This window comes from Lycorma delicatula, chromosome 6 (genome assembly GCF_047948215.1).
Source record: "Lycorma delicatula isolate Av1 chromosome 6, ASM4794821v1, whole genome shotgun sequence".
NCBI classification, from domain to species: Eukaryota; Metazoa; Arthropoda; class Insecta; order Hemiptera; family Fulgoridae; genus Lycorma; species Lycorma delicatula.
This window is the reverse complement of record NC_134460.1, coordinates 87,204,003-87,229,064: the sequence shown is the minus strand read 5'-3', so window position 1 is coordinate 87,229,064 and position 25,062 is coordinate 87,204,003. Positions and strand designations below refer to the sequence as shown.

The following is a 25,062-nucleotide window of genomic DNA, read 5'->3' as shown; positions in this document are numbered from 1 at the left end:
TAATATTTGCTAATTTTTTGTTTCTTTAGTATTATTATTATTATAATTTTTAATAAATACTTGTATATAAATGTTAACAAACTGATTTGTTTTCTACATACTATTTTCTCAATATTTACAATTTCTCAATGTTTAACATCCGAAATTATGCATCAGATTTTCAATAAATTTTGTTTATTTTTTTTTGAGCATTTGATAATTTTGAATGTACTGTAATAACCTTTAGCATAGTTCTTTCTTTATATTAAAACGTTTTTTTTTTTTTTTTAATTGATATTCTACACCATTGATTTTTCGCTCACCGCCCGCACTGAGAATCAAAATTTTTCTAGCGCTCTCTACAATTTTTAAACTATCATCTGTTAAAAATAATAATAGTAATTTCTGTTTTGAAGATTTGCACTTAAAAACAGCAATTGCAGTTATTGTTTTTAAACGTGGTATATCCTATTTCAGAGTTTTAGCTTACATTTTAAATGCGAGTAATTAAAATGCATATTTAATCATATTTGGAAGTTTTTTTATTAAAATTGCTTTCAAAAAATTACAATTATATTTATATAGTTATATAACAACAATAGTGATAGCATATCAATTGATCTTGGGTTAAGCAGAGATTGGGTGATACATGTTACAGTCTCAATCTTTAAAGATTTCAATACCTCGGCACAAAATGAACAAAAGCCAAAAACTGGAACGCAACATTAAACACCTCACATTTTGTCATTAAAGCTAGTTCAAAACCCTTTAATTTTCTTATTTGTAACAATACGTCGTTTAGAACGGGAGATATGCACCATTAAAGACAAAAGTAGCCTTTTTTTCATTAAAATGGAATATTTCAGTTCAGAAATATTGTAGATAGACATAAAAACAAAGAAATTAAAGCTAAATTTTTAAGCTTTTAAACATTTTAATAGAGTTTACTTAAAAAAAATTTTGTTTCCCCTGTGCGCTCGATCAAACACAAAAAAAACTTTTGAATTTTTAAAACTTTTCTTCTCACCGATTTTTTTTTTTAATTTAATGATTTTTGAAATCTGAAGTATACTGTCGAAAAGTAGAGTATTCAAGCTTTATTTCTTTTTGTATTCGTCTCTCTAAGCCTCTTGGTTGCAAATTTAAAGTAGTTTGAATACAGTATTTTTTTTTATCATAAAATATAAATGTCCCTTTTATTAAAATTTTATGTTAAGTTTTTGAGAATCTTCATTTTGAAATTTCTAACAGTTACTAAATAAGGAATAGTTTTGCGAGAGCAGAATTGTTAGTAATATTGTTATTAAACGTTGGAGCTATTTACAAATTACAGTACTACGTTATTACCACATTATAAATACTGTAATTAAAACTAGTTTAGTTTCTTTGAGTAAAAACTCATATACATTATATTTTAAAATATAATTCGCTTAGATACACAATTAAAAAATTGTTAAAAAATATTAATTAAAAAGAGCTAAAACTATTTTACTTTATTTTTAATCATTAATGTGCATGTCTTATTGACTGTGGAATCAAGACGACAAATAGTCTAAACATATGGGTCTCTTATAGTAAATCTATAAGAAAAGTACAGAGAAAATACAAAAGACTTGTCTTTTAGAGTTTACGAGAGTATTATCATTGAACTTAGTTGCTTTATTAGAATTAATTTTTGCATATATTTATTATTTTGCTCTTTACTTGCATTGCATTGTGAGAACATCCTTTTTCCTTTATTACAAATATAATATCACAGCAAACAAATTTTTTCACTCTATTCTTTCTTACTTTTAATGTATGATCATTAATTGGAAAATAGAATTAGATGATTTACATTAATTTAAGATTTTTTATATTATAAATAATCATATCGAGTTGGAGGATAAATGTCTATCCCAGAATGTCAATAGGAAAATTACTTGTGAATGCGAAAAAAATTACTCGAAGTATTCTGCTGATGTACATATCACTATGGCATTGTGTAATCCATTTAATTTTTAACATTTTTTCTTGTTTATAAAGCGTTTATTTTCTAAAAAAAACTCATTTTTAATATGTATAAACCCATACGATTTAATAAATATATCAAATATATATACAATAATTCAATTAATTAGTTTAGAATGTACTTCATTAAAAAAAATTGTATATTCTAATTAATTACTAAATAAAGTAATAATAATACTGTGTCGGTAATTATGCAGTCGATCATATTGGTGACGATGCATAATGTCATGTCGTAGTGAGAAGGTCACTGCATGTCATGTGTCGTGTCACACATATGCATGCATGTATGGATGCACGACATAGCACATGAGCTAAGGACGTCATGTGCAATGTAGCTACATTATTATTTTAATAAACAGCTACACCATATTATATTGCTCATCTGCATGTCATGTCACCTTATCGTTTATTCATTGCCCTCTACTTTACTTTTTTCATCATAAAACTTGTTCGTTAAGTTTTTAAAAGCAACAAATAATATGATAGATCTTGATACAAATTAATATATATGTAGAGTAACAATTAATTAATTAGATTTTATTGAAAAAAAAAAAAATTGTAAGCGAAATTAATTTTAGACAGATAAAATAAAATACGCAACAAATATAACAGCCTTAAAAATCCAGTGAGGGCCACCCGTTATCTAGATTTTTGTTTTATATTTTCATAAATCAAATGCTTAACCATGGATTGAAATTATAACGGTACCATGTATTCCTAGATTGAAAAATTATCTTTTACGTTTAAAGTTAAATAAGCTGAAATTTTATAACTTTAATGATTTACATACGTTATTATTCAATGTTTTAAAATTAGTGTAATGACACATTGCTTAGAACCTTACTAGGATTATTAAGCATTCTTAGTCCGTTGGATTAGAATTAAAATACAATTTTTTTTTTAATGTTTTATTAAATATCACTTATATAAAACTGCACTTACTTAACCCACCGGGTTGCTCTTATGGTAAACTCGTCGTCGTAAATCAGCTGATTTCGAAGTAGAAGTTCTCAGGTTCAAATCCTAATAAAGATAGTTAACTTTTATTCGGATTACTCGTGGGTACCGGTGTTCTTTGGTGGTTGGATTTTAATTAACCATACGTCTCAAGAGTAATCGACCTGAGTTTGTTCAAGACTACAAATTTACCGATACGGTTACATTACACTGATAAGTCGCTAATGATTCTAATTGTTGATGCAACTATAAATAAAAGAAATGAAAAAAAAATGCACTTACACATAAATAAATATTTTACTGAGATTAAATCAAGAGATGAAAGGGGAGATGTGCTCTTTCAGTAGAATAAAAAGGAACCTTTTTAAACATTAAGTTGTTACTAAAATCGTAGGAAACTTATTAAATAGAACAAAAAATAAAATTTAAATAAATAAAAATAAAAATTAAATGGAATACAATTAGATGTGATATATTAAGTGAACTTTAGTCGAGTGGTATAAAATTATTATTGAATTATAAGTTTTGAGTGCATTTATTGAAAAATATTTTATAAGAGTATTAAAAAAATACATTAAAGGAGGTGTAGAAAATTCAACAGCATTTAAATTATTAGAAATCTATTCAAGTTTATTATTTTTATAATAATTGATATAATGATAGTTTTTAATGACATATTTAACAAAAATTGAGATGTATTTTTTATTTAGAATAATTAAATATTTTAGAAGATAGAGTAATTTATTATTAATGGTAGCCTTTAGCATTATCACTTTCAAATAGGCTGAACATTATTTAGCATAATGCAAAACTAGTTTGATGTTTGATTTAATAGAAGTGGATATTGTATTTTCTTTTAGTAATAAATTATTATTATTATTTTTTTTAAAGTAAAGTAGGATAACTTATAAATATGTATACGAAAACCTTTCGGAAAGTTCTCGGTCTGACAAAAAAGCGCCGCAATATTTTTCAGAATTTCTTTTTTTTAATTTTCAAGGTCACCTTGCAAATTTGACATATTTAGTCCAACAACTTTCCAATTTTTTTAATACCATCAGTACCTTCAGATATAATACAATTTGTCCAACTCTGCAAAATAAGTAATTGAGTCAGCTTTCATCATTTGAAGTAAATATTCTTCCAACGAGCTATTTCTAATTGTTTGGGAAGAGAAAGTAATCGCTAGGAGACAAATCCGGTGAATATGACGCATATGGAAGTACGTCGAAGCGTAGGTGAAAAATTCAATTGAACCGTGTTTAAATAAGTCTAAACACCCTTGAATTGTTTTCAGTCGAATACGTTTTTGGCCGATTGCGGCTCCCATCGAGCGGAAAACATTCTAATACCCGAAACATCGTTAAAATGTAGTAGACACGATCTATCAAGCTCGTGTACCCTCAGTCGGTGATCATTTAATATGGCATTGTAGACTTGTGACGATTTCTTCTGTTGTCCAGATTTATGGACTTCTCGAGCGTTCATCATCTGTGGATGTAAGAACACATTTAAATTCAGCAGCTCACTTTTTTTAACGTCGAAAACGAAGGAGAAGAATTCTCTAAAGTGGGATCTAAATCTTTTCTCATATTTGTCGGGGGTTAAACTTTCTAGAACAAAGTGTTTTCTAAAATTACGTATTTAAATTTTATCCTTTTTTGTAGAAAAAAGAAGTTTTGAAAACTTATTTTTTTTACTCGATCACAACTAACACGTTTGAAATTTCGTAAAACACCATCTAAAAGATTATACCAAATATAATATACCCTGGGGAAATACGCTGGACGGTGATCATAGACAGAAACACATACAGAAACAAAATAGATAGATGGAAAGTTAAACCAGAGGCGCCGAAGCCTAAACAACATCAACCGAAATGGTCTGAAGAACGGAAGAAGGCCTTTTCTGAAAGAATGAAAGAGTTTTTGAGGGAAAAAAGAATGCAAAGCGAAATAAATATGAATCAGGAATGCTTAACGTCTTCCATTTCATAGTATATAGTATATAGTATATAGTATATAGTAATATATAGTATATAGTTCCATTTCATAGTATATAGTAATTTCATAGTAAAATTCAAATGGAAGATCAAGCAGAATTAATTTTGTATAAATTAAGTTTCCACTTACCTACAATTTAAAAAGGGTAAATCCTAGTACTTTCGGAGCTGTTACTCCATCTTTAGGGATTTTCTAAAAGATGTTAATTTAAATTCAAATCAATAATAATTTTTAAATTAAACTGTTATGTTCATAATAATTGCAAACATGGCGTTACTGTCATATTGACGTACAAATTAATTTTATTCTTGACGACCGACTATTATGAAAGTAGCAGTTTAATTTAAAAACGATTATTGATTTTAATTTAAATTAACATCTTTTAGAAAATCCCTGAAGATGGAGTAACAGCTGCGAAAGTACTAGGATTTACACTTTTTAAATTATTTGTATGTGGAAACTTAATTTATATATGTGTGTTAATACTAACGGTGCCAAACGCTTAGTAAGTTAGAATTCATTTTATTTTCTATTTATTTTTATCTTTTTATATCTGAAATTATAAATAAATAATTGATCTGATAAATTAACTATAAAAGAAAAACAATCATTTCAATATTCATTTTTAAAGATTGTATAAAAAAAAGTTAAATTCAATTATAATTTTTATGTAATAGTAATTACGTTTGATTTTAATCACAGCCGGTACATATTTGCACAATTTTAATTAGCTACAGATTATTCTTGTCATAAATAGTTAATATTATTTCTTAGTTAAAACACTTTTCACTTATATATTTTTAATTTGCCTTCATTTCTATTTAATTATTATTTTTATATTTAAAATTCATATCATATTATATACGCACTACAAGATAACTAATAGTTATCGTATATGCATATAAAATATAAATATTTAAGTATGCATTTATTCTAATCTTGATTTCTCACCTAGATAAATATCTTATGACTGTTTTTAGACGTGAGAGAAAGAGAATTGAGTTTATAATCAAAGTAAATTACTTTTAATGCATTCATATTCTGTAATCTGACATTCTATAGTAAAATATTTTCTTTGTATACTTTGTCTTTTCAATTATTTATCATAAATTAATTGTCACTTTTGAAAAATGTTTATTAGATTTTAAACATCTGTTATAGTTACTACGGAGTAATAAATGTATGAATACCTCTCATGAATTAATTATTGTATACTTATTGTAAAACAGAATAAAATAAAAATGAAAATATTTATTTAACTGTTTAATTCATTATGGTATTAATTTGGTAATTAGTAAATTTGTAAAGTAATTTATTTTTCAGTGTTATGAATAATCAATTTTTTTGCTAAATATACTAAATCAAATAATATTTACACGAATTTCCTGTAATTTAAATAATTTCGTTATTTTATAAACTGTATAAATGTGTTAACTGAAGATATAAACCATGAAAACAGAAAAACTATTTTGAATATTTTATAAAATTGAGTTAATAACGGCAAATCTGAGCAAAATATGCAAGAATATTTTTGTTTTTCTCAAATTACTTAGTTAAAAATTTAGGAAAAATAATTAAATTTTAACATTCGCTGATTGATATCATTCTTTTAGCAGAAACCAGAAATCTTTCCCATAAAAAAGATGGTGAGAGAGTTTGTTTGTTTGTTTGATGTACGTGCTTACATTTTTATTTTAGCTGCTATTGGCGGAGAGCGGACCTCGTGGTGCGCCGAGCGGCTGCGTGCAGCACATGAACGATTCATTCGTTCGAACGAGTTATACTTCTTTATACGAAAGATTTATCTAAAATTATATTTGTGTTTTGGGGAAAATTAAAAAGAACATTGGAATTAGAGCTGTGTTAGAAAATCACAACTCAAGAAACAGCTAAAAATGTTCAGGATTTTGAAGCTTTTTGTTGTAAAAGTTTTTGTTGTTGTTAGTACGCTAAATTCATGAACGTTATTTAGTTACGGTTGGAAAAAACATTTAACAAGATCTTGTGTAATGAAACATAAACCATGTAACATTTTCGCGGCGCCTCTTTTCTAATTAATTATAAAAATATTGCATAGCATGAATTTATTCTTTGGAAAAAAATTATTCTGAAACTTAATAGAAAATTCTAGTTTATAAGATCAGTTTATAAGTTCTGAAATGTATAACAAAAGAAAGGTATATAAGAAAATATACTTTTACGTACAGTTTTATTTATTTTTACATTAAAATTATGTACGTAAATTAGAAAAAATTAATATTATTTAGGTGGTAAAATGAAATAAATAGGTAAAACATTAAAAACAGATCTATCAAAATCAGAAAATCATTCGTATAAGAGAAGTTTTAAAAAATATATATATGAATTAGAAAGGATTCTTTTTTAATTTATAGAAAATTTATTGTACTACTACAGCGCATAATAAGCACAGTAGCGAAATCAGAAAGGAAAGAATGTTGGCTTTTTTAGTAAACTTGAAGTTATAGAAGAATTTATATAATTAAATTGATTAATTTAAGTACGAAATGAAGAGATATTTAAACGAAATAAAACAGAAAGAAATTCTTAACTTCGGCGTTTTATTTTTCATGTTCAGTTAATTTGATCGTTAAATTAAATTTTTTTTTAGAGAATAAAATTTCTAAAAGAAGAAAAGAATTACAATATTTGACTAAGTTTATATACGGAATGGTGATGATGAGTGAACAGCCCTCTGGCAGGTGACATGTAACCAGCCTTCAATGTATCCATTGCTAATCTTTTTATTCTATCCGTACTTCCTTCCACCTTGATATCATCAATCAGTTAAAATTTTTTTTCACTTTTTATCCTTCATTCCTTAATAATTTTTTAGTATATCTATTTGAAAGATATAGGATGTAGGAAATATTTTAAAATTAAAAGATTAATATCACTGAAAAATGAAAACCTAACATAATATTGGAAATAATTAAAATTTAAAAAAAAAATTACTGACTAGATATTTAACTCTTTTTTTTAAAGGTTTTTTGAAAATTTTATAATGATAAACTAGTTTTAAAGTAAGGAAAATTATAATTTTCCTTACTTTACTATACTATACTAAAATTGTTTTCTTTACAATCAGGTCGGTTGATTAAACAAATGAAGTAAATATGAGTGTGTTAAAAATTTTTAATATTTGTTATTTATCTAGATAATATATGACCATAATTAAATACCTTATCATAATTAAATTTAGATGGAAATTATTATTTGCACATAGCGTAAATTAAGTAACAAAATTTTAAATAATATTTCTCTTAAACGAAACTGTTATTTCACCGATAATTGTCCAACACCTTGATAACAGTTCCAAACACATCTTTTTGAATGGATATAAGTAAAGTTAAAATATATGTTTGATTCCAATGAGAAGGCACATTACAAAACTGTAATAAAAAGTAGCAAAAATAACTTTAGGAATAATATTACAGTTTACAGCCTAAGGAAAACAAAATAATATTAAAGTAAAACAACTAGTTTTTTCTGCTTTCGTTTTACTGCAATAGAACACAGTCATTTATTTACTGTTACAATATGGAAAAATTTGTATTTTTTTAGTAGATTTCAATAACTAAATCAGGCATAACATTTTCAAAGAATAGATTATAAAGTAGACAAATTAAAAAATTAGGATCAATTTTCTAATATATGTGAATTTGTAATATTTTTGCTTCAAGTTTATTACTTTCTTTATTAATAACTTATGTTTATCTGCGATTGAAAACAAAAACTTTAAGAGGAGGTAAAAATTACAATTAATATCGGGGATACGTAATTTAGGGATAAAAACATTAGATCAAAATAGAAATGAACGGAAACGCATCAATCCAGTCAGATAACTAATAAACAAATAAATAAGATACCAAATAAGATAGTACCAGTCCTCGATAGATTGTTAACCACATATCTTGAATGTATCCGTACGTAAATAAATTTGAACCACCCCCTTAAATTTTTTTAGTTGAAATATATGACATAATAATAACAGCTTTACTATTGTTACTCAACTTAACTGATGAAGTAATTAACTTTTTTATATATTTAAAACTAAATATAAAAATAAATGCATTAAATATTATTTCTATTTGTTACAGGTGACAAGCCTCATGCATGTGAATTATGCCACAAAAAATTTGCGTTAGCATGTAATCTTCGCGCACATATGAAAACACATGAAGGTAAATATCTAGATAAATTTAAATATTTTTTTATATCTATATAAATAAAAATGTAAATGTTCGTTTGTCCAAAATCTTAAATCTCCGAAAGTTCTTCACCGATTGCTTGGAAATTTTGACACTACGTTGCATTCGAATGCACGCGTGTTTTTATGTACGTACTGTTTATATACCTAAGATTCACACCTGTGTCAGGTAAAAACATGCTTTTTCTGAAAAACAGCGCTACCTGCTGGACGTAAAAGCAACACACGGTAAATATTTTACGATTCCATTTCAATGTTTCCGATATGTGTCCGCTATAAACTAAAAAACTACTGAACCGATTTACGCGTGGGGAAAAAGAGAGAAAGGGAAAAATCGGAAAAGGGAAAAATCGAAAAAGGTAAAAGGTAAGAAGAGAAGAACGGGAAAATGGAAAAAAAAACAAAGGGAAAACGAGGAAAAGGAAAGAAAGAAAGAGAAAGAAGAAAATGGAAAGGGGAAAGGGTAAAAGTGAAATAATGGAAAGGGAATATGGTAGAAATGAAAATTGGAAAAGGGAAAATGAGAAAAAGGAAAGGGGAAAGGGGAAAAGGGAGAAATGGTAAAAGGAAGAAAGGGAAAAGGGAATGGTTAAATTTTGTGAAGTTCGGTACCGTTCAATTTGTTAATGTTTTATCAAACTTTCAATTGTGTTCATTTATCTATATATATATATACTCAAATCTACTAATAGCGAAGCAATGTCGGGTCTGCTGGTTTTAAAATAAAGCCTGTAATTTTGAGTACCAATTACTTTTTTTTTTTTGTTGTTATTTAATTCAAATTAAAAGCAATACAAATGTTGTTACCAATATAAAATTTATATTTTAGTAGTTTTAAATTTTTTTTTTTTTGTAATAAAATTTTACCTATTTAATGACTTCTGAGTTAATTCAGAATCATTATTATATTTATCATTATTATATATAGTTAATAATATATCTGGTAAATAATTCTAGTTACAATATTTCTCATAATTAAATGGAATTTGTATCAATATTTCTGAAGTTGCAACTAGTTAACTATTCTATAACATCAATTGAACAATGTTTCTCAATAGAGTTACGATAATAATGATAATCATGAAGCAGTTTATCATTGTTATTTCTGACTACATTCTTAACTGATGAGATGGTATAACGAGTATATACGGTTGAGAAATATTAAATGTGTCGTAGTTATTTTGTTTTAATAATAGTCTGCGTATACAATTGCAATAAGTTTCTCTTTAAATTATACATATTCTTTCTCGTTCAATATCTCTTCATCATTTTTTTATAACTCTCTCTGACTCTCTATCTATCTCTTTCTCCTCTGTCTCTCTCCTTCACGTGCTAGCATACGTGTTTTGTATTTATAAGTTAATCTGTTAACTTTCTACATCCGTATTCTGAAGAAAATTATCTTAAAGAATAACCGAACTAGATAGATTTTGATTGTTATTTGTTTACTATTCGTAATATTTTGGTACAATAACTATAAGGGAAAATTTCTGTAAACATATTTTTAAATAAAAATATACTTTAAAGTGATGACAAATTTATCAGTTAATTTGATTTTTACTTCCATAAAAAAATAATAATTTGCTTTTAATAAAAATGTCCAAAATATTTTTTCTATCATTTTTTTTTATTTTATGTAAAATTTTAGAAAATTTCGCATTTGTTAGCTGCATTAAAATGAATAAAACATTTTTTTAAATTAATAATTTTTTTTATTTTTAAATTTCCATTTTTTTAATTTGCAAGTGCATTAAAAAGTTACAAAGTAAATATTAAAAATGTATTTAATATTATTATTTTCAATCCATCGTTTTATGTCAGTATTTTTTTTTAAATCAAACATTTTTTTGTCTTTTATTTTTCATTTGACTGGTTTGATGCAGATCTCCAAAATCTTGGACAGCTGCAACAGATAGGGAATTCCTATCTAGTGCCAGTCGTTTCATTTCCTACATACCTTCTTTCTTTTTCCTGTTAGCCTCCGGTAATTACCTTTCAGATAATACTTCAGAGGATAAATGAGGATAACAAGTATGAGTGTAAATGAAGTGTGGCCTTATACAGTTCGACCATTCCTGAGATGTGTGGTTAATTGAAATCCAACCACCAAAGAACACCGGTATCCACGATCTAGTATTCAAATCCGTGTAAAAATAACTACATACCTACCAATTGTTTTACATACCTAACAATTACCTTCATACTTCCTACATCCCTAACAATTTGTTTTACCCATTCCAAAATTGCCTACCTGCACAATTTTTCCCATCTACTTGTCCCTGCAGTATCAAAGCGATTATTCCAGGATGCCTTAAGATGTGGCCGATAAGTCTGAAATCAAACATAATTTTTTTTTTAAATAAACGCGTATTTTTAGATTCAGACCACGTTAATACTAATTTCCGGACCAGTTTTCTTAGACGTGAAAATAGACACATGAAAATACCTATAAAATTAATATAATATCAGGATATATATATATATAAAACAGTTCTTCTGTGCAATAATAGTAAATAAATGAAAAATCGTTTGTCTATTTACATCATATGACTATTCCTTAAATAGATGTTCATCAAAGTTGAAAGAAATTTATTGCAGGTCTATCAGAAGAATTTTCTCTGTGAAAAAGAATCGTAAAAACGAATCGTTAAAATTGGTCTGTTGATGAAGAATTACGATTTGAATTTAGAACATAAAAAAATTAAAGATCGAATTGAAAACTTCATCTTTTTTTTTAAATCTGTTTAAAAAACAACTAATGAGCAAAAATCTTTCCAACAGTGCTTGATGGTTCTGTTCAATTTTTATCGTTTTTTTTTAACTTTTTGTTTAAAAATAATCTTTTTACTTATAAATTGCTAACAATTCGTCTATTACAATTTCAGAGTATTATTATTACTCCGTCGATCTCCATGGCGGAGTGATAGCATCTCTACCATGATTATTTTTGGGAGAAAACCAGTTGTCTTAAAATCATTTTTTAAATGATTATTATTTTTAAGAGATAATTTTATAAGAAATATTCAGGACTTTCAATCGGAAAATAAACATAATTTTTTTTTTTGCTCAATAACAATTATAATTACGTACAATCGGCTCTCCTGCGGAGCCATAAGTAAGTTTCCTGAAAAAAGCACGTGATAAGAAGGTCCTTAAGGACCCCCGAAATTAATACACAATAAATAGTTGCTAACAAACTTAAAGACAAATATGAAATTTCAAGCTCAGTCATAAATCACAAACCATTAACTTCAGCACCAATAAATACAAATGAATATTAATTCGCAAATTATGAAAATTAATTATTTAAGAGAAAGAACAATAATATTTGTTTACTTGTAGAATAAATAACCTTCAAAAATATTCATCCTATATAATATGGATGTACAGATTATATAAGCGGTGTACTTTAATTTTATTAAGACTTAATGAATATTAAAAAATAAAGCGATATAATATTCACTAACAAGTAAATAACGAAAAAATGTAATCTAGTATTAAAATTTATATATACATTGCGTCCATAATGATTATAGAATAATTAAATAATTGGGCTCGTTCTAATAAAACTTAGGTTATGTTTGGTTATTCTTTGTAATTGATACAGGCGTTATTTGATAGCGGTAACAAAAGGGTTTATTGCTTATAAACATTACCATTATTATTACTGAGATAATAGTGCTATATCAGTTTCGAAAAATTTATAGAATCGATGTTAAAGAAGGATAGAGAACAGATATAGTATATATTTAAGAGAGAGGTGGAATGATTGAGAAGGCGACCAGTCTTGCCTTAATATTAATACACAGTATAAGTTAGAAGACAATGTGTTAGGGCGGTACGGTTAGGATATATGATGAGGATACGGGGTGCGGAGCTGTGAGGAGGCAAATGACAGCGAAGGTGGCAATCAGAGGGCAATTGGAGCGGAATTCAAAAGTGCCCCCGGGTTTAAATGGTACAAGTATTCAGTTGTATCGGGGCCGGTTACCGTAGACGAAGAGGGTACGGTAGATTCATATATACTGGCGCCAGTCAACCACCGCATCGGTGTAATCATCGTGGTGTGTACAATATACTCTTTTACAACACGGTATCATCGCTTTATAACAGTAATGTAACAGTATTATTGTTTTTATTCCACAAATGCTACAAGAAAGTAATAGCTATTTAGCATTTAATAATAAACATTTACAAGTTGTCTTATCTATCGAAATGTTTGCCTACGAGCCAGTAAACACACAAATATCACAAAACAACACATCACAAAATAACGTCTTATCACATAAATATAGAAAAAGTAATTAAGATCAGTTATTTTATTTTGTATTTTTTAATTATTTTACTAACAGACAGTTTACTCTTTGTAAACTGTTTATTATCCAACTTTTCATACGAGGTCAGTTCAGAAAGTAACGGAAATTTATTTTTTAAATGTTTATTATTAATTTTACAATTATTGGTCCTTCTCCCCTTCAAAGTAATCTCCTCCCCTATTCACACACATTTTTCAGCGGTGTTTCACTTCGCGAAGCAGTTCTGGATAGCTTCATTTGAAACGGCCTTTAAGGTCCGTGACAAATTTGCTTTTATCATCAGTATTCTCAAAACGGCGTCCTTCCATCACTGATTTTAATTTCGGAAATAAGAAGAAAATTGGAAGGAGCCAGGTCTGGCGTGTAGGAAGGCTGAGGAAGGACAATCATCTGATTTTTGGCACAAAACTGACGAATTGACAAAACTGAGTGTGCGGGCGCATTATCGGGGTGAAGGAATCATGAGTTGTCTGGTTATAGGTTCACGCACAGTTCGCTGTTTCACCTTGAGGCAAGAATTCAAAATACTGATTTTCATCAAAAACGAAAAAACAAAGCACAACTTTGATATAGGATCGAGACTAACATACATTCTTGGGACGTGGAGATCCTTTGCCAATACGTTGTGATGATTGAACGTTTGTCTCAATGTCGTAGCCGTAAACCCAGCTTTCGTCTCCCGTTATGATCCTTTACGTGAATGTTTCATCGTCATTGGCTTGTTCAAGAAGTTGCCGACAAACATTCACTCGATGTCCTTTCTACTGTTCGGTCATGAAACGAGGAACGAATTTTGCTGCAACTCGATACACGTTCAAATTTTTTAGCCAAAATGTCATGGCATGATCAAATCGAGATGCTAACCTTTTCTGCAAATTCTGTGACAGTCAAACAGCGATTTGAACGCATCAGATTGTTGATTTTCTGAACATGGATATCATCAGTTCTAGCCGAAGGCCTTCCTGGTCGACGGTCATCGTCAATCGACTAACGATCACTTTCAAATCGTGAAAACCATTCGTATAATTACATACGATCCAGAGCACCATCTTTGTAAGCTTATTGAAAAATTTGAAACTTTTCTCTGAAAGTTTTCCTCGGTTTCACACAAAACTTTACGTTGTTTCGTTGCTTCCAAAAATCGCACATTACAGAAACCGCTACTAACACTTAAACACGTTCCACTCAAGTAACAATAACACGAAAAATAAACGAGATGTCAACAATCCCAGACATGTGATTGCAGAGGAGGTTTGCGAAACACAATGCTGCCAATCGCACGTCTCTTGGCGCATTTCTCTTGGCGTGTAATTAGAAATGTTGAAATGAAAATTATTTGAGCAAATATGTAGATTCATATTGAACGACGATGCAGAAAATTTAATTTTTTTAAAAGTTATTTATTTAAATATTCACCGACAATGTAATGTTTCTGTGAAAGAAAACCTTTTAATTTTATTAAACGACTGCACAAAAAGGAATTAGTGTATTTTTGAGGTATATGTATGTAAGTTTGTTGTACCGTAGCAACTCAACAGCTGAACTGATTTAGATGTATGACCCCGCGATAGAATCCTTACGTTACCGGGAGTGTCACAGGCTCTCTCTCTCTCTCTCTCTCTCTCTCTCTCTCTCTCTCTATATATATATATATATATATATATATGCGTGTGTGTGTGTGTGTGTGTGTGTGTGTGTGTGTGTGTGTGTGTGTGTGTGTGTGTGTGTGTTTAAATAAATTTATAAAGTTTGAAAAAAAATTGTAGTATACACCGGATTGTCACCCGCATGCTCTCTAATTATTATCCTATACTAATTATCTTATATTATAGAGCGTTGTCAGCAGTGTTTTTTCTTTTCTGGTAGTTAATTTAAATTTAATATTAATACATTTTTTTAATTTTCTATTTAAAATGTTTAATATTTATTTTTTTAATTTTTAATATTTATCTCTTGTTTTAAACAAGTTGGTGGGAAGATCTTTTAAACGGTTCAGTAATTTATTAAAGATGGTAACGGAAGCGTATGTAAGCCGAAATATTATAATTAGAATAATACAATACATACGTATCAAGTTAGACAAAAACAGTTCTGCTCTCTGGTTTGATAAAGGTGGATATTTTTATTTACTTTTTATTTTATTTTTTTTAGGATAAGTGAATACTCTTTTTTATCAATGATTTCACAATTATAAATATAAACCCATGGATAAATTAATATTTATAATTTAAAAAATATCGGTATACATTGTTCATATTTATATTTTTTTTCTTTTTTGCTCAATAACAATTATAATTACAATCAGCTCTCCGGCGGAGCCATAAGTAAGTTTCCTGACAAAAGCACGTGATAAGAAGGTTCTTAAGGAACCCCCAAAATAAATAATACACAATAAACAGTTGCAAGCAAACTTAAAGTCAAATATGAAATTTCAAGCTCACTCATAAATCATAAACCATTAACTTCAGCACCATATAGTCCACAAAACAAACATTAATAACAAATAAAAAAGAAAAAGAAAGAGAAGTAACAAGAAATTAGATACGACTCCACTAAACTTGACGGTGTTAGATTCCAAACTGTTACACAGACCCTAAATCGAGTACATGGGCTCGGTTCAACCGTCGGACGTTTCTGCTGTTATCGAGTAGATTAATTATATGTTTTATATAATTTTATATAATATATTTATATTATATATAATTAATTATATGTTCATATTTATATGTGTCAGACAATGATCTGATTACTCAATTCTATATCTTGAAAATTCTGTCTTTGGAAGTCCCTATAGATGCTTATATTTAGTTGGAATCTATGCCATGGAATCTATACATGAGATGAGATGAAGTTATCATCAAATAATGATGATAACTTAGTGTTTTTTAGGCAAAGCAAAACAGTATGGTTTGAATTTGTTGCAAACTAATTCGTCAATCATCCAAAGAGGTTTTTCATCTAACAGTACATGGAAAATTTCGCATTATGGGCAACAGATATCAAAGAGTATCAAATTATACTTAATATAATGAAATCCACGAATAATTGGAAGAGTTTACTTCAAACAATTACATCATGTGAAAAGCGAGAATAAATAATATAAAACTGATCGTCTACTGAATTTTCTCAATGGTAAATTCAAAAATTGTAAAAGAGGCTAAGAACCTCAAATGACCAATGACATCAAATCTATGAATCGAACCTAAAATCCCAATATATTTTAACACTGTTTCACTGGGTTTAAACTTAAATATAATCAAAATTAACAAATGAAAGATACAGTAGACTAATATAAAATTATAAATAAAAAAAAATAATAATAATAATAAAATGTAATATTAATAGAAAAATAGTTTAAAAAATATTTCCATTTATTTATTGTGATTATATCTGTTAGATGACCACATACAAAAAACGCAAGATCCAGGGGGAAATTCTCGTTAGATATGTCCTAACACAACAAAGGAAAAATTGTGACTATTTGAATGAATTAATGATACAAATATATAACTTCTTTAGATATTACGTATTTTTTAATATTTTATCCTTCCTAGACAATTAAATAACTGAACTTTTTCGAGTACTGATGACGTAAATTGATAGATTTCAATTAAAATTGAAATGTTATATATATATATATTGTCCTATCTCTAACAGTTCAGCAGTAGACAAAACGATGTTTTTTCGTATATGTACCATATACACTACAAATGCTATTACGTTCATTTAAAATAGAGTTTTTTGGGTAATTTTCTTCAATCCTGGTTAATCTTAGTGCTATTTGGTAACAGATTGAGTCTTAATATACACATACAAAATGTATTTATATATATCTTCCTTGTACCTGTAAACCAACTTGCCCTGACCGACTGATTCATCAACGCCCAGCAAAACCTACCAGTAGCAAAAACTACAAAATAAATTAATGAAAATTTGTACACATGTTCTTATGGTGTAAATGCACACTAAGAAAGGATTTTTGAAATTCTGAATGTAAAGGTTAAAATGGAGTAACAATGAGATTTACTATTTTTTTTTAATTTCTCGGTAACAAATCAAGATATCAACTTGATTTTTGGTGTGTAATCTTCATGTAAATATCTAAAAACCAATTTCTAGATTTCTTCGAAATCTGACCTTTAAAAGGGTGAAAAAAGGTATAAAATATTTGAAAAATAATCGCAAATTTTCCCCATTACTAACTATAGTAAAGAAGATATTTACTAGATTGTGGCTTCCAAAGACTCTTCAGATAAATATCTAAAAACTATTTTCAGGTTTTTTTTAATTTAAATTTTTTAAGGGGTGGGAAGGTGTACGGCGCGAACCCTCAACCAACAGAGCCACTAATTCTTGGGCGCGCGAACCCTCAACCAACATAGCCACTAATTCTTGGGCGATCTCCTTATTAGTATTGCCATTCTCTAACATCCTGATAATGTGTGCCTTTTCCTTTATCGTAAATGTTTTTCGCGAAAGCATAATTAAATCACTATTGAATGAATTATACAGGACACGCAAAATAAAATACTGTACCCGCACGATATGATACGCTCACAGCTAAAGATTAATAATAACTGAATATGAATGCTTCAGTTTACAATAATCTGGTACACGAAGAAGTTAAAAAAAGAACTGCAGTACATATGTAAGAAAAAAGGAACCGTCAAAATATTTCTGTAGCTACAATGTAGATAGACTGTACTACGTTACTGATGAGTCACTTCTGTCCGTCGTTATAAATGATAAAATGTTGTATTGCAGTAGGAAAAATAAGCCACAATAACCGATATGTCACTACAACGTATGTCATTATAAACAATGTACATACTTTATGCATTAACAGCACTAACCAAGAGACAGGTCACTATATTCGATATGTCATTATATCCTAAGTTACTATAAACGATAATTACTGTGTGTGTATATATATATATATAAAAATTATACTGTATATATATATATATATATATATATAAATTACATACATTTATAGCATCAATGAGGGTCTCCGAAGGTAATTCCTCTAAGACTACTCGTAAATATAATGGCATAAGTTATCTTTGATCTCTTTATTAAAATTTACTCATAATTAATTTTAATATATCTATAAATTTAATAATACATTTTTTTTAAACCCAACTTTATTATAAAAAAAGTAGAAAATCATGCGCCTACTTTATAAAATATTTAAGACAAAATATGAAATAAGTATATACCTATTTTAAACATGACTGCACATTTGTTGTCTTAATGTGGTATCCACCCTATAATCATATATGACTAGAAACCACGCCTTTCGAGCACTTAAGTGCAATAATACAATAATACCCTACTAAGTAAAACAGAGCACCTCTTAACCTAAAATTCATCCTTTTTTTACCCAACAGCCTTTTTTGCTAAAACTAAAAAAAAAAAATGTATCAGTTATATCAAACTTATATACGAGTACTACGACGCAACACAATAACACCAGTTCATTACTTCTTTTACACACTCTCACATATATGCCAACAGTTTTTAAGACGATGGTTTCTTGATTGTAGGTTTATAAAATATACTTGTTCTTATATAATACCATAATCGCATTTAGGAGGCTGTACTTTCAAACCCTTTTCATTAGCTAGAAGGAAGAAAACTGCAATTTGGCCAATTTTTTTCTCGTTGTGTGTATTTTTTGTGTAAAGATATTCCTAACATACCTGCATTTCCAATTATTATTGTATGTCATTCCATAAGCTTTTATTAACTTTTGATTGTACTATATCATTTGCTTTATATTCCGACTTCTTTTTGTTCTTTTTTTATTATTATATAGTCTACCTGTAGAAAATAATCCAAACGTTAATATTAAATTAGATGTTATATTTTATTAGAAATTGCTGTTATTAAATATATTTCAAAAATTCTTTGGCAATTAATTATGCTTATAAATAGTACTTTATTTATATTTTTCGTAGTTTTTTTTGTTCATGGGTTTTTTTATTAATTTTTTTTTTTTTATTAAATCAATCTTTTAATTAAATTTTAGGTATTTATGAACGTATAGAAAATGGGCAACTCACTTATTTTTTAATAGTTACAATACGGAGGAACTTAACTTGTTGACAAAAAAATTATTTATAATTTGATATATAGCTATAAATATCTTGAAATTATTACGGCCAAAAAGTTTTATTTTAGTACGAAGTTTTATTTTAGTATTATTTCCAGGCCACATTTAACGCCTGTTAAAATATAAAAATTATATAATTTCATATATTTTATTAAAATAACGTATACTGTCATAATTTAGTATAAAATCATCGTTTTATCCATGCCAACTAGTCAATTTTTAATCGTTTGGCAATTATTTAGTATCTGAAAAACTGGTTACTTAATAAAAGAATTATTATAAAAAAATTGATAGCTATTTTTAAATGGAATTAATATCTGTATTAAATCATTAAGAAGTCAGCGCATTGAAATTGGACAAACAATCCTTCCTTTATTTATTCTCTACTCGATAAAGCTTACGTTATTTATTTACATCGATTTTTACTTCCTTGTATGAAGTAAAGGAAGCTGTTATGATCGCGAAAAATGACAGTTTTCAGATTTTAATAAAAATATCCATTTTGACCATCCTTGAATTCATTTTGACTAGTTTAGGCGTGACGTCTGTACGTATTATATACCTGCGTATGTATCTCGCATAACACAAAAACGATTAGTCTAGGATTTTGAGATTTTGGATTTAGGACTGTTGTAATATCTAATTGTGCACCTCCCTTCTGATTTCAATCGACTGGACCAAAAGTGTCCAAAACCCAAAAACTATGGATTTTGGACTTTGTCTTAACTGCAGTAATAAGCCCTCATTGAGAGCTTTTCAACGATAATAAAAAAAAGTGGTACTTATTTTCATTAGTTCCAGAGTTACAGCCAAATAAGATTTTAATTAATGAAATAATTTTGAACTTACATTTTTCAATCCGATTTCATCTCCTTTTTTTTAACTTTTTTTTTACAATTTAAATATATTGATTTATTAATAATTATTAACCTCTGATTGTAAAAAACTTTTACAATAAATAATAATTCAATAAAAACAATAAAAATTAAAAAAATATGAAAAAATATCAGAAGTTATTATTGAAATAATATATTATGTACTTTTCATGTTAAAAAAAAAGTGTATGTGTAATTTAATAGGTGTACAAGGAAGTCATGTGATGTCCACATCAGATTTTTAATATTGATATTTATGAAATTTTCAAATTTTAACTAGATTTAAAAAAATTTATATTATCCTTTTTATTAATGATGGTTAAACTATTTTTAGATCATTAAACGGTTGACGTGATTAATACAATTCTAACTTAATGTATAATATCAGAATAGATAAGCTTCTAAATTCAACCAGTAGAAAGAAACGAGTTAACAGAAAAATAAAAGTAGATAAGTCAGAAGTTATTATAATAAAAAAGTGCATATGTTAACATTACCAAAAAAATTTGTAATAACCATCCACAGAACAGAAATCAAAGATATCACATGATGAAACGATTGAGTGATCAGTTAATTGCTTAGCGTTACACAGAAGTTATCAATAAATTTCAACAGAGGAAGAAAAAAATTAAAATTATACGTTTTACTTTCCCCGTTTAGATAACGCTGTAGCTATAGAAGGGAAGTTATTGTAATCCGTCCAATTTTGGCATATGCGGTTTTTACCGTATCTTGACGTTTTGACACGTACGTACACGTGTATGTGTGTGTTCGGAATTGGTATCTAAATCACCTTATATCTCAAGAACTACAAGACCGATTTTCATTAAACTTGGTCAGATTATTTCTATATATGGGGCATTGATGCCATTAAATTTTCAACTTAAAAGTTCAAGGGGGTGAGGCTATAGAGTAAAATCACCCTCAGTGTCTCGAGATTTCGCCTAATTAAGATCATATTTTTCTTAGACCCATTTTTTAACAATTAAAACATAACAATATTTGAAAAAATAAAAGTTTTGCATAAAAAATAAAAACGTATCCCCAACTCAAAAAATGTCCTAAACTATTACTATGTAGTGGCGTTAGAGGTGAGCGGTAGAATTAAATAAATGAAAAATATTTAAATTGTAAAAAAGTAACTGAATCGCTCGGTTAACTCGATATTTTGTGGGTTAAGCCTCTCGGCTACACCAGCTACCGACCGTGCAAGCGAAATTTATTCTATGTAAGTTGAGAAATTATATTAGTTTAGTTAGTACTTTCGCCGCTAGTACCGTTACACTTGCGCAAATTAGACACAGTATGTAACCCACCGGGTTGGTTTAGTGGTTAACGCGTCTTCCCAAATCGGCTGATTTTGAAGTCGAGAGTTGAACGCTGTAACTCTAAAATCCTAGTAAAGCCAGTTATTTTTACATGGATTTGAATGATCGTGGATACCGGTGTTCTTTGGTGGTTGGGTTTCAATTAATCACACATCTCAGGAATGGTCGAACTGAGAATGTACAAGACTACACTTCATTTACACTCATACATATCATCCTCATTCATCCTCTGAAGAATCATCTAAACGGTAGTTACCGGAGGCTACACAGGAAAAAGAAAGAAAGAAAGATACAGTATGTGGGTGCGTTTTACTTAGAATCATTGAATGAAATAAACCAAAAAGTATTATATTTAAATAAAATTATTAAAATTTGTTGCGTGTGTAAGCCGTGCATCAGAAAAAACCTACAGTTGTCGTCCTGTAACTGTATTGTCCTAGACGACCTCCGTGGCGCGAGTGGTAGCGACTTGACCTTTCATCCGGAGGCCCCGGGTTCGAATCCCGGTCAAGCATGCCATTTTCACACAGGCTACAAATCATTCATCTAATACTCTGAAGCAATACCTAACGGTGGTCTCGGAGGTTAAACAAAAAAAAAAACTATTGTCAGCTTTTTTTTATTTTCTAATTAGGTCTACTAAATTTATTTTATGTTACAAGTTTGGTTGTTCTCTTACTATTTACGCAAACAACAAAGACATTCTTTGGCCTGTGATATTCTTAAAATTTTACAAAGTGATACCGAAAAATAATTGAGTTCTAAAAAAAGTTTTTTTTTTTAAATTATGAGATTTCTGGTTTGAAATTGTTCATATATGAAGCGGTTTCAGTTTGTTTATTATAACAAAATATATATTACAGAAAATAAAAAGGATTTTTAAATAATAGATTACTAACTACGTGCAAAAACCCATTAACCAGAAATGTTTTTTTTTATTTTCCAGGTGATGCTCAAGAAGAATGTGCAAGATGTGGTAAAGTATATTTATGTACTAGTACGCAAATTTCTCATGGACTCTGCAACAGTTGTTATTCAAATAATCAAGGAGTATCTCTTGTTAAAGAAGCAGCTTCTCCTTCTTTAAGATCTTGTGGAGATTCCGGTAGTGAAGAATCCTGTACAACAGGAACAGAAGAACGCGATGAAGAAGATGAGCAACAACCGTCATAAATGAAATACGTGAAGTTGTTTCGTATATTATAAATAATCTTGTCATTTTATCATAATCATTTTTTTTAATAATATCATTATCATTATTATTATAAATATTATTTTATAAAAAGAAAAAAAATACATATATAGGTAATATATTGTAAATAAAAGGAGTATATTTTTTAACAATTAAGAACAGTGAATTGTTATTTTTTTCTTTTGTGTGGATCGCAGTATACTAGAAAACATAATTTGTAAACTCTCTTTGTACAATTTTACGAACAAGATTTTACAATTTAAAAACTATAGGAGATGTACTATAAGGATAAAAAGTTAATAAAATATATATGAAAAAAGTATAAATAAAAGATCTCAAAAAATAAAATTAAAATCTCTTGCCTTTCCCAAAATTTGTATTTTTTCAGAACTTATTAAAATAAATTCGAAAACATTTCAGGGTTAAGTTTTGATTACTATCCAAGCCCTTATTTTCGTCAAATATCAACCAAAAATGAAATTATATTTTTTTCTTCAAATATCTTTTGTGTAATTATGAAAAAAAAGATTGTTTTATTATCTTTGGATAGGTCTAACCTTTTGGATACGTATTAAATAAATAAAAGCTATAATAACTTATGAACAAAATACGTCTAAAATTTCTGCCGTTACGGCAACGTTCAGGTATTCTAAACAAAAGTAAAATAATTTATAAAAAATAATTATGACTACCAGAGAAATTAAATTATTTTTAATCCACCGGTTTGGTCTAGTAGTAAACTCGTCGTAATAAATCAGCTGATTTTGTAGTCCAAGTTCTGAGCTTCAAATCCTAATAAAGGTAGTCACTTTTATTCTGATTTGAAAACTGAGCCACTGGTGGTTGGGTTTCAATTAACTACTCGTCTCAGGAGTAGTCGAGCTGAGTTTGTTCTACACTACTAATTTACCGGTATAGTACATTACACTTATAAGTCGCCTTTAATTGTTGATGCGACGATAAATAAAAATATTAAAAAATTATTTTTATATAAAAAAATATAATAATATTAATAAAAAAAAATCTATTTTTTTGTACCTTTTTTGTCTATCTTTTAGTATTTACGATTGATACCTCATACGGAGGAACCATAAGTAAATTTTGTTTATGATAATCACAGACAGACAGAGGTCTCTGACGAAACCCCTCGTTAAATACAAAGATTAAATACCTGTTATATAGGAAAAGCGCTTCTTAGGTAGACCAAGTAAAGTTCGATACTTAACGTAGCATTAAAAATAAATTACAGGAAAAAAAAATAAAACAATGTCATTAATACCAATATATAAAAACAACACAATTAATAAAACAAATACTCATTGGTAAATAGAAGTAGCTGTAATTCGTAGATTATTGAAGCGAAGTTCACTACACAGTGACAGAGTCATCCTGTGTTCCCCCTCCTTGGTTCCTTCTTTAGGTCCCAAGTCCAGTACATGGAAACTCCGGGATTTATTAGGGATAGAGAAATTCATAATTATGTAGGATTAAATTCTGTTTACAAAGAGGTACATAAAATTAGCTCGCGGTACAGAGAGGTTAGACAAAGATGTAAATTATCTGGCAGTAGAAAATTTTTATAATTTTTTTTTTTTAACATGTTATATGATCATAAAATGACACGTTAAGTCTAAAAAATAAAAAAAATTCGTTAGATTTTGACGTAATAAAAAATGTATTTTCAATGACATTAAAACAATAAATGTATAACTCTTTCTGAAATAATATATATTCTTTTAATGTAGATTGTACAGCGATTTATCAATAAACACTAAGTTATTATTTATGAAATAATTAATGTAAATATTACGACAATCTTTATAGATATTTTAACTTTAAATGGTATATAAAATATATTTTTATTGGCAAATATAATAATAATTATAATAAAATATTTATTGCTTGCTAGCATTATGTTTTATAATAATTTTATTTTATTGCTTTATGCTTTATTATTATTTAATAGAATATCTGTAAATAATATCCACAATAAATTGTAAATAATAATAATAGATTATTAGAGATTTATAGTATAATTATTTATTTATGAAATATAAAT

At 27.9% G+C, this 25,062-nt stretch overlaps 1 protein-coding gene across 1 annotated transcript in view; it reads left to right on the top strand.

Annotated features, from left to right (window-relative positions):
• The window catches only part of LOC142326720 (uncharacterized), a 420,625-nt gene extending 395,847 nt beyond the window's left edge, over positions 1 to 24,778 (top strand). The window contains exons 7-8 of the mRNA XM_075369365.1: positions 9,068 to 9,151; positions 22,758 to 24,778. Of these exons, the coding sequence (XP_075225480.1) occupies positions 9,068 to 9,151; positions 22,758 to 22,984 (311 nt within the window). The 3' untranslated portion in view covers positions 22,985 to 24,778. The remainder of the gene's footprint in view (positions 1 to 9,067; positions 9,152 to 22,757) is intronic.
• The last annotated feature ends 284 nt before the right edge of the window (positions 24,779 to 25,062 follow it).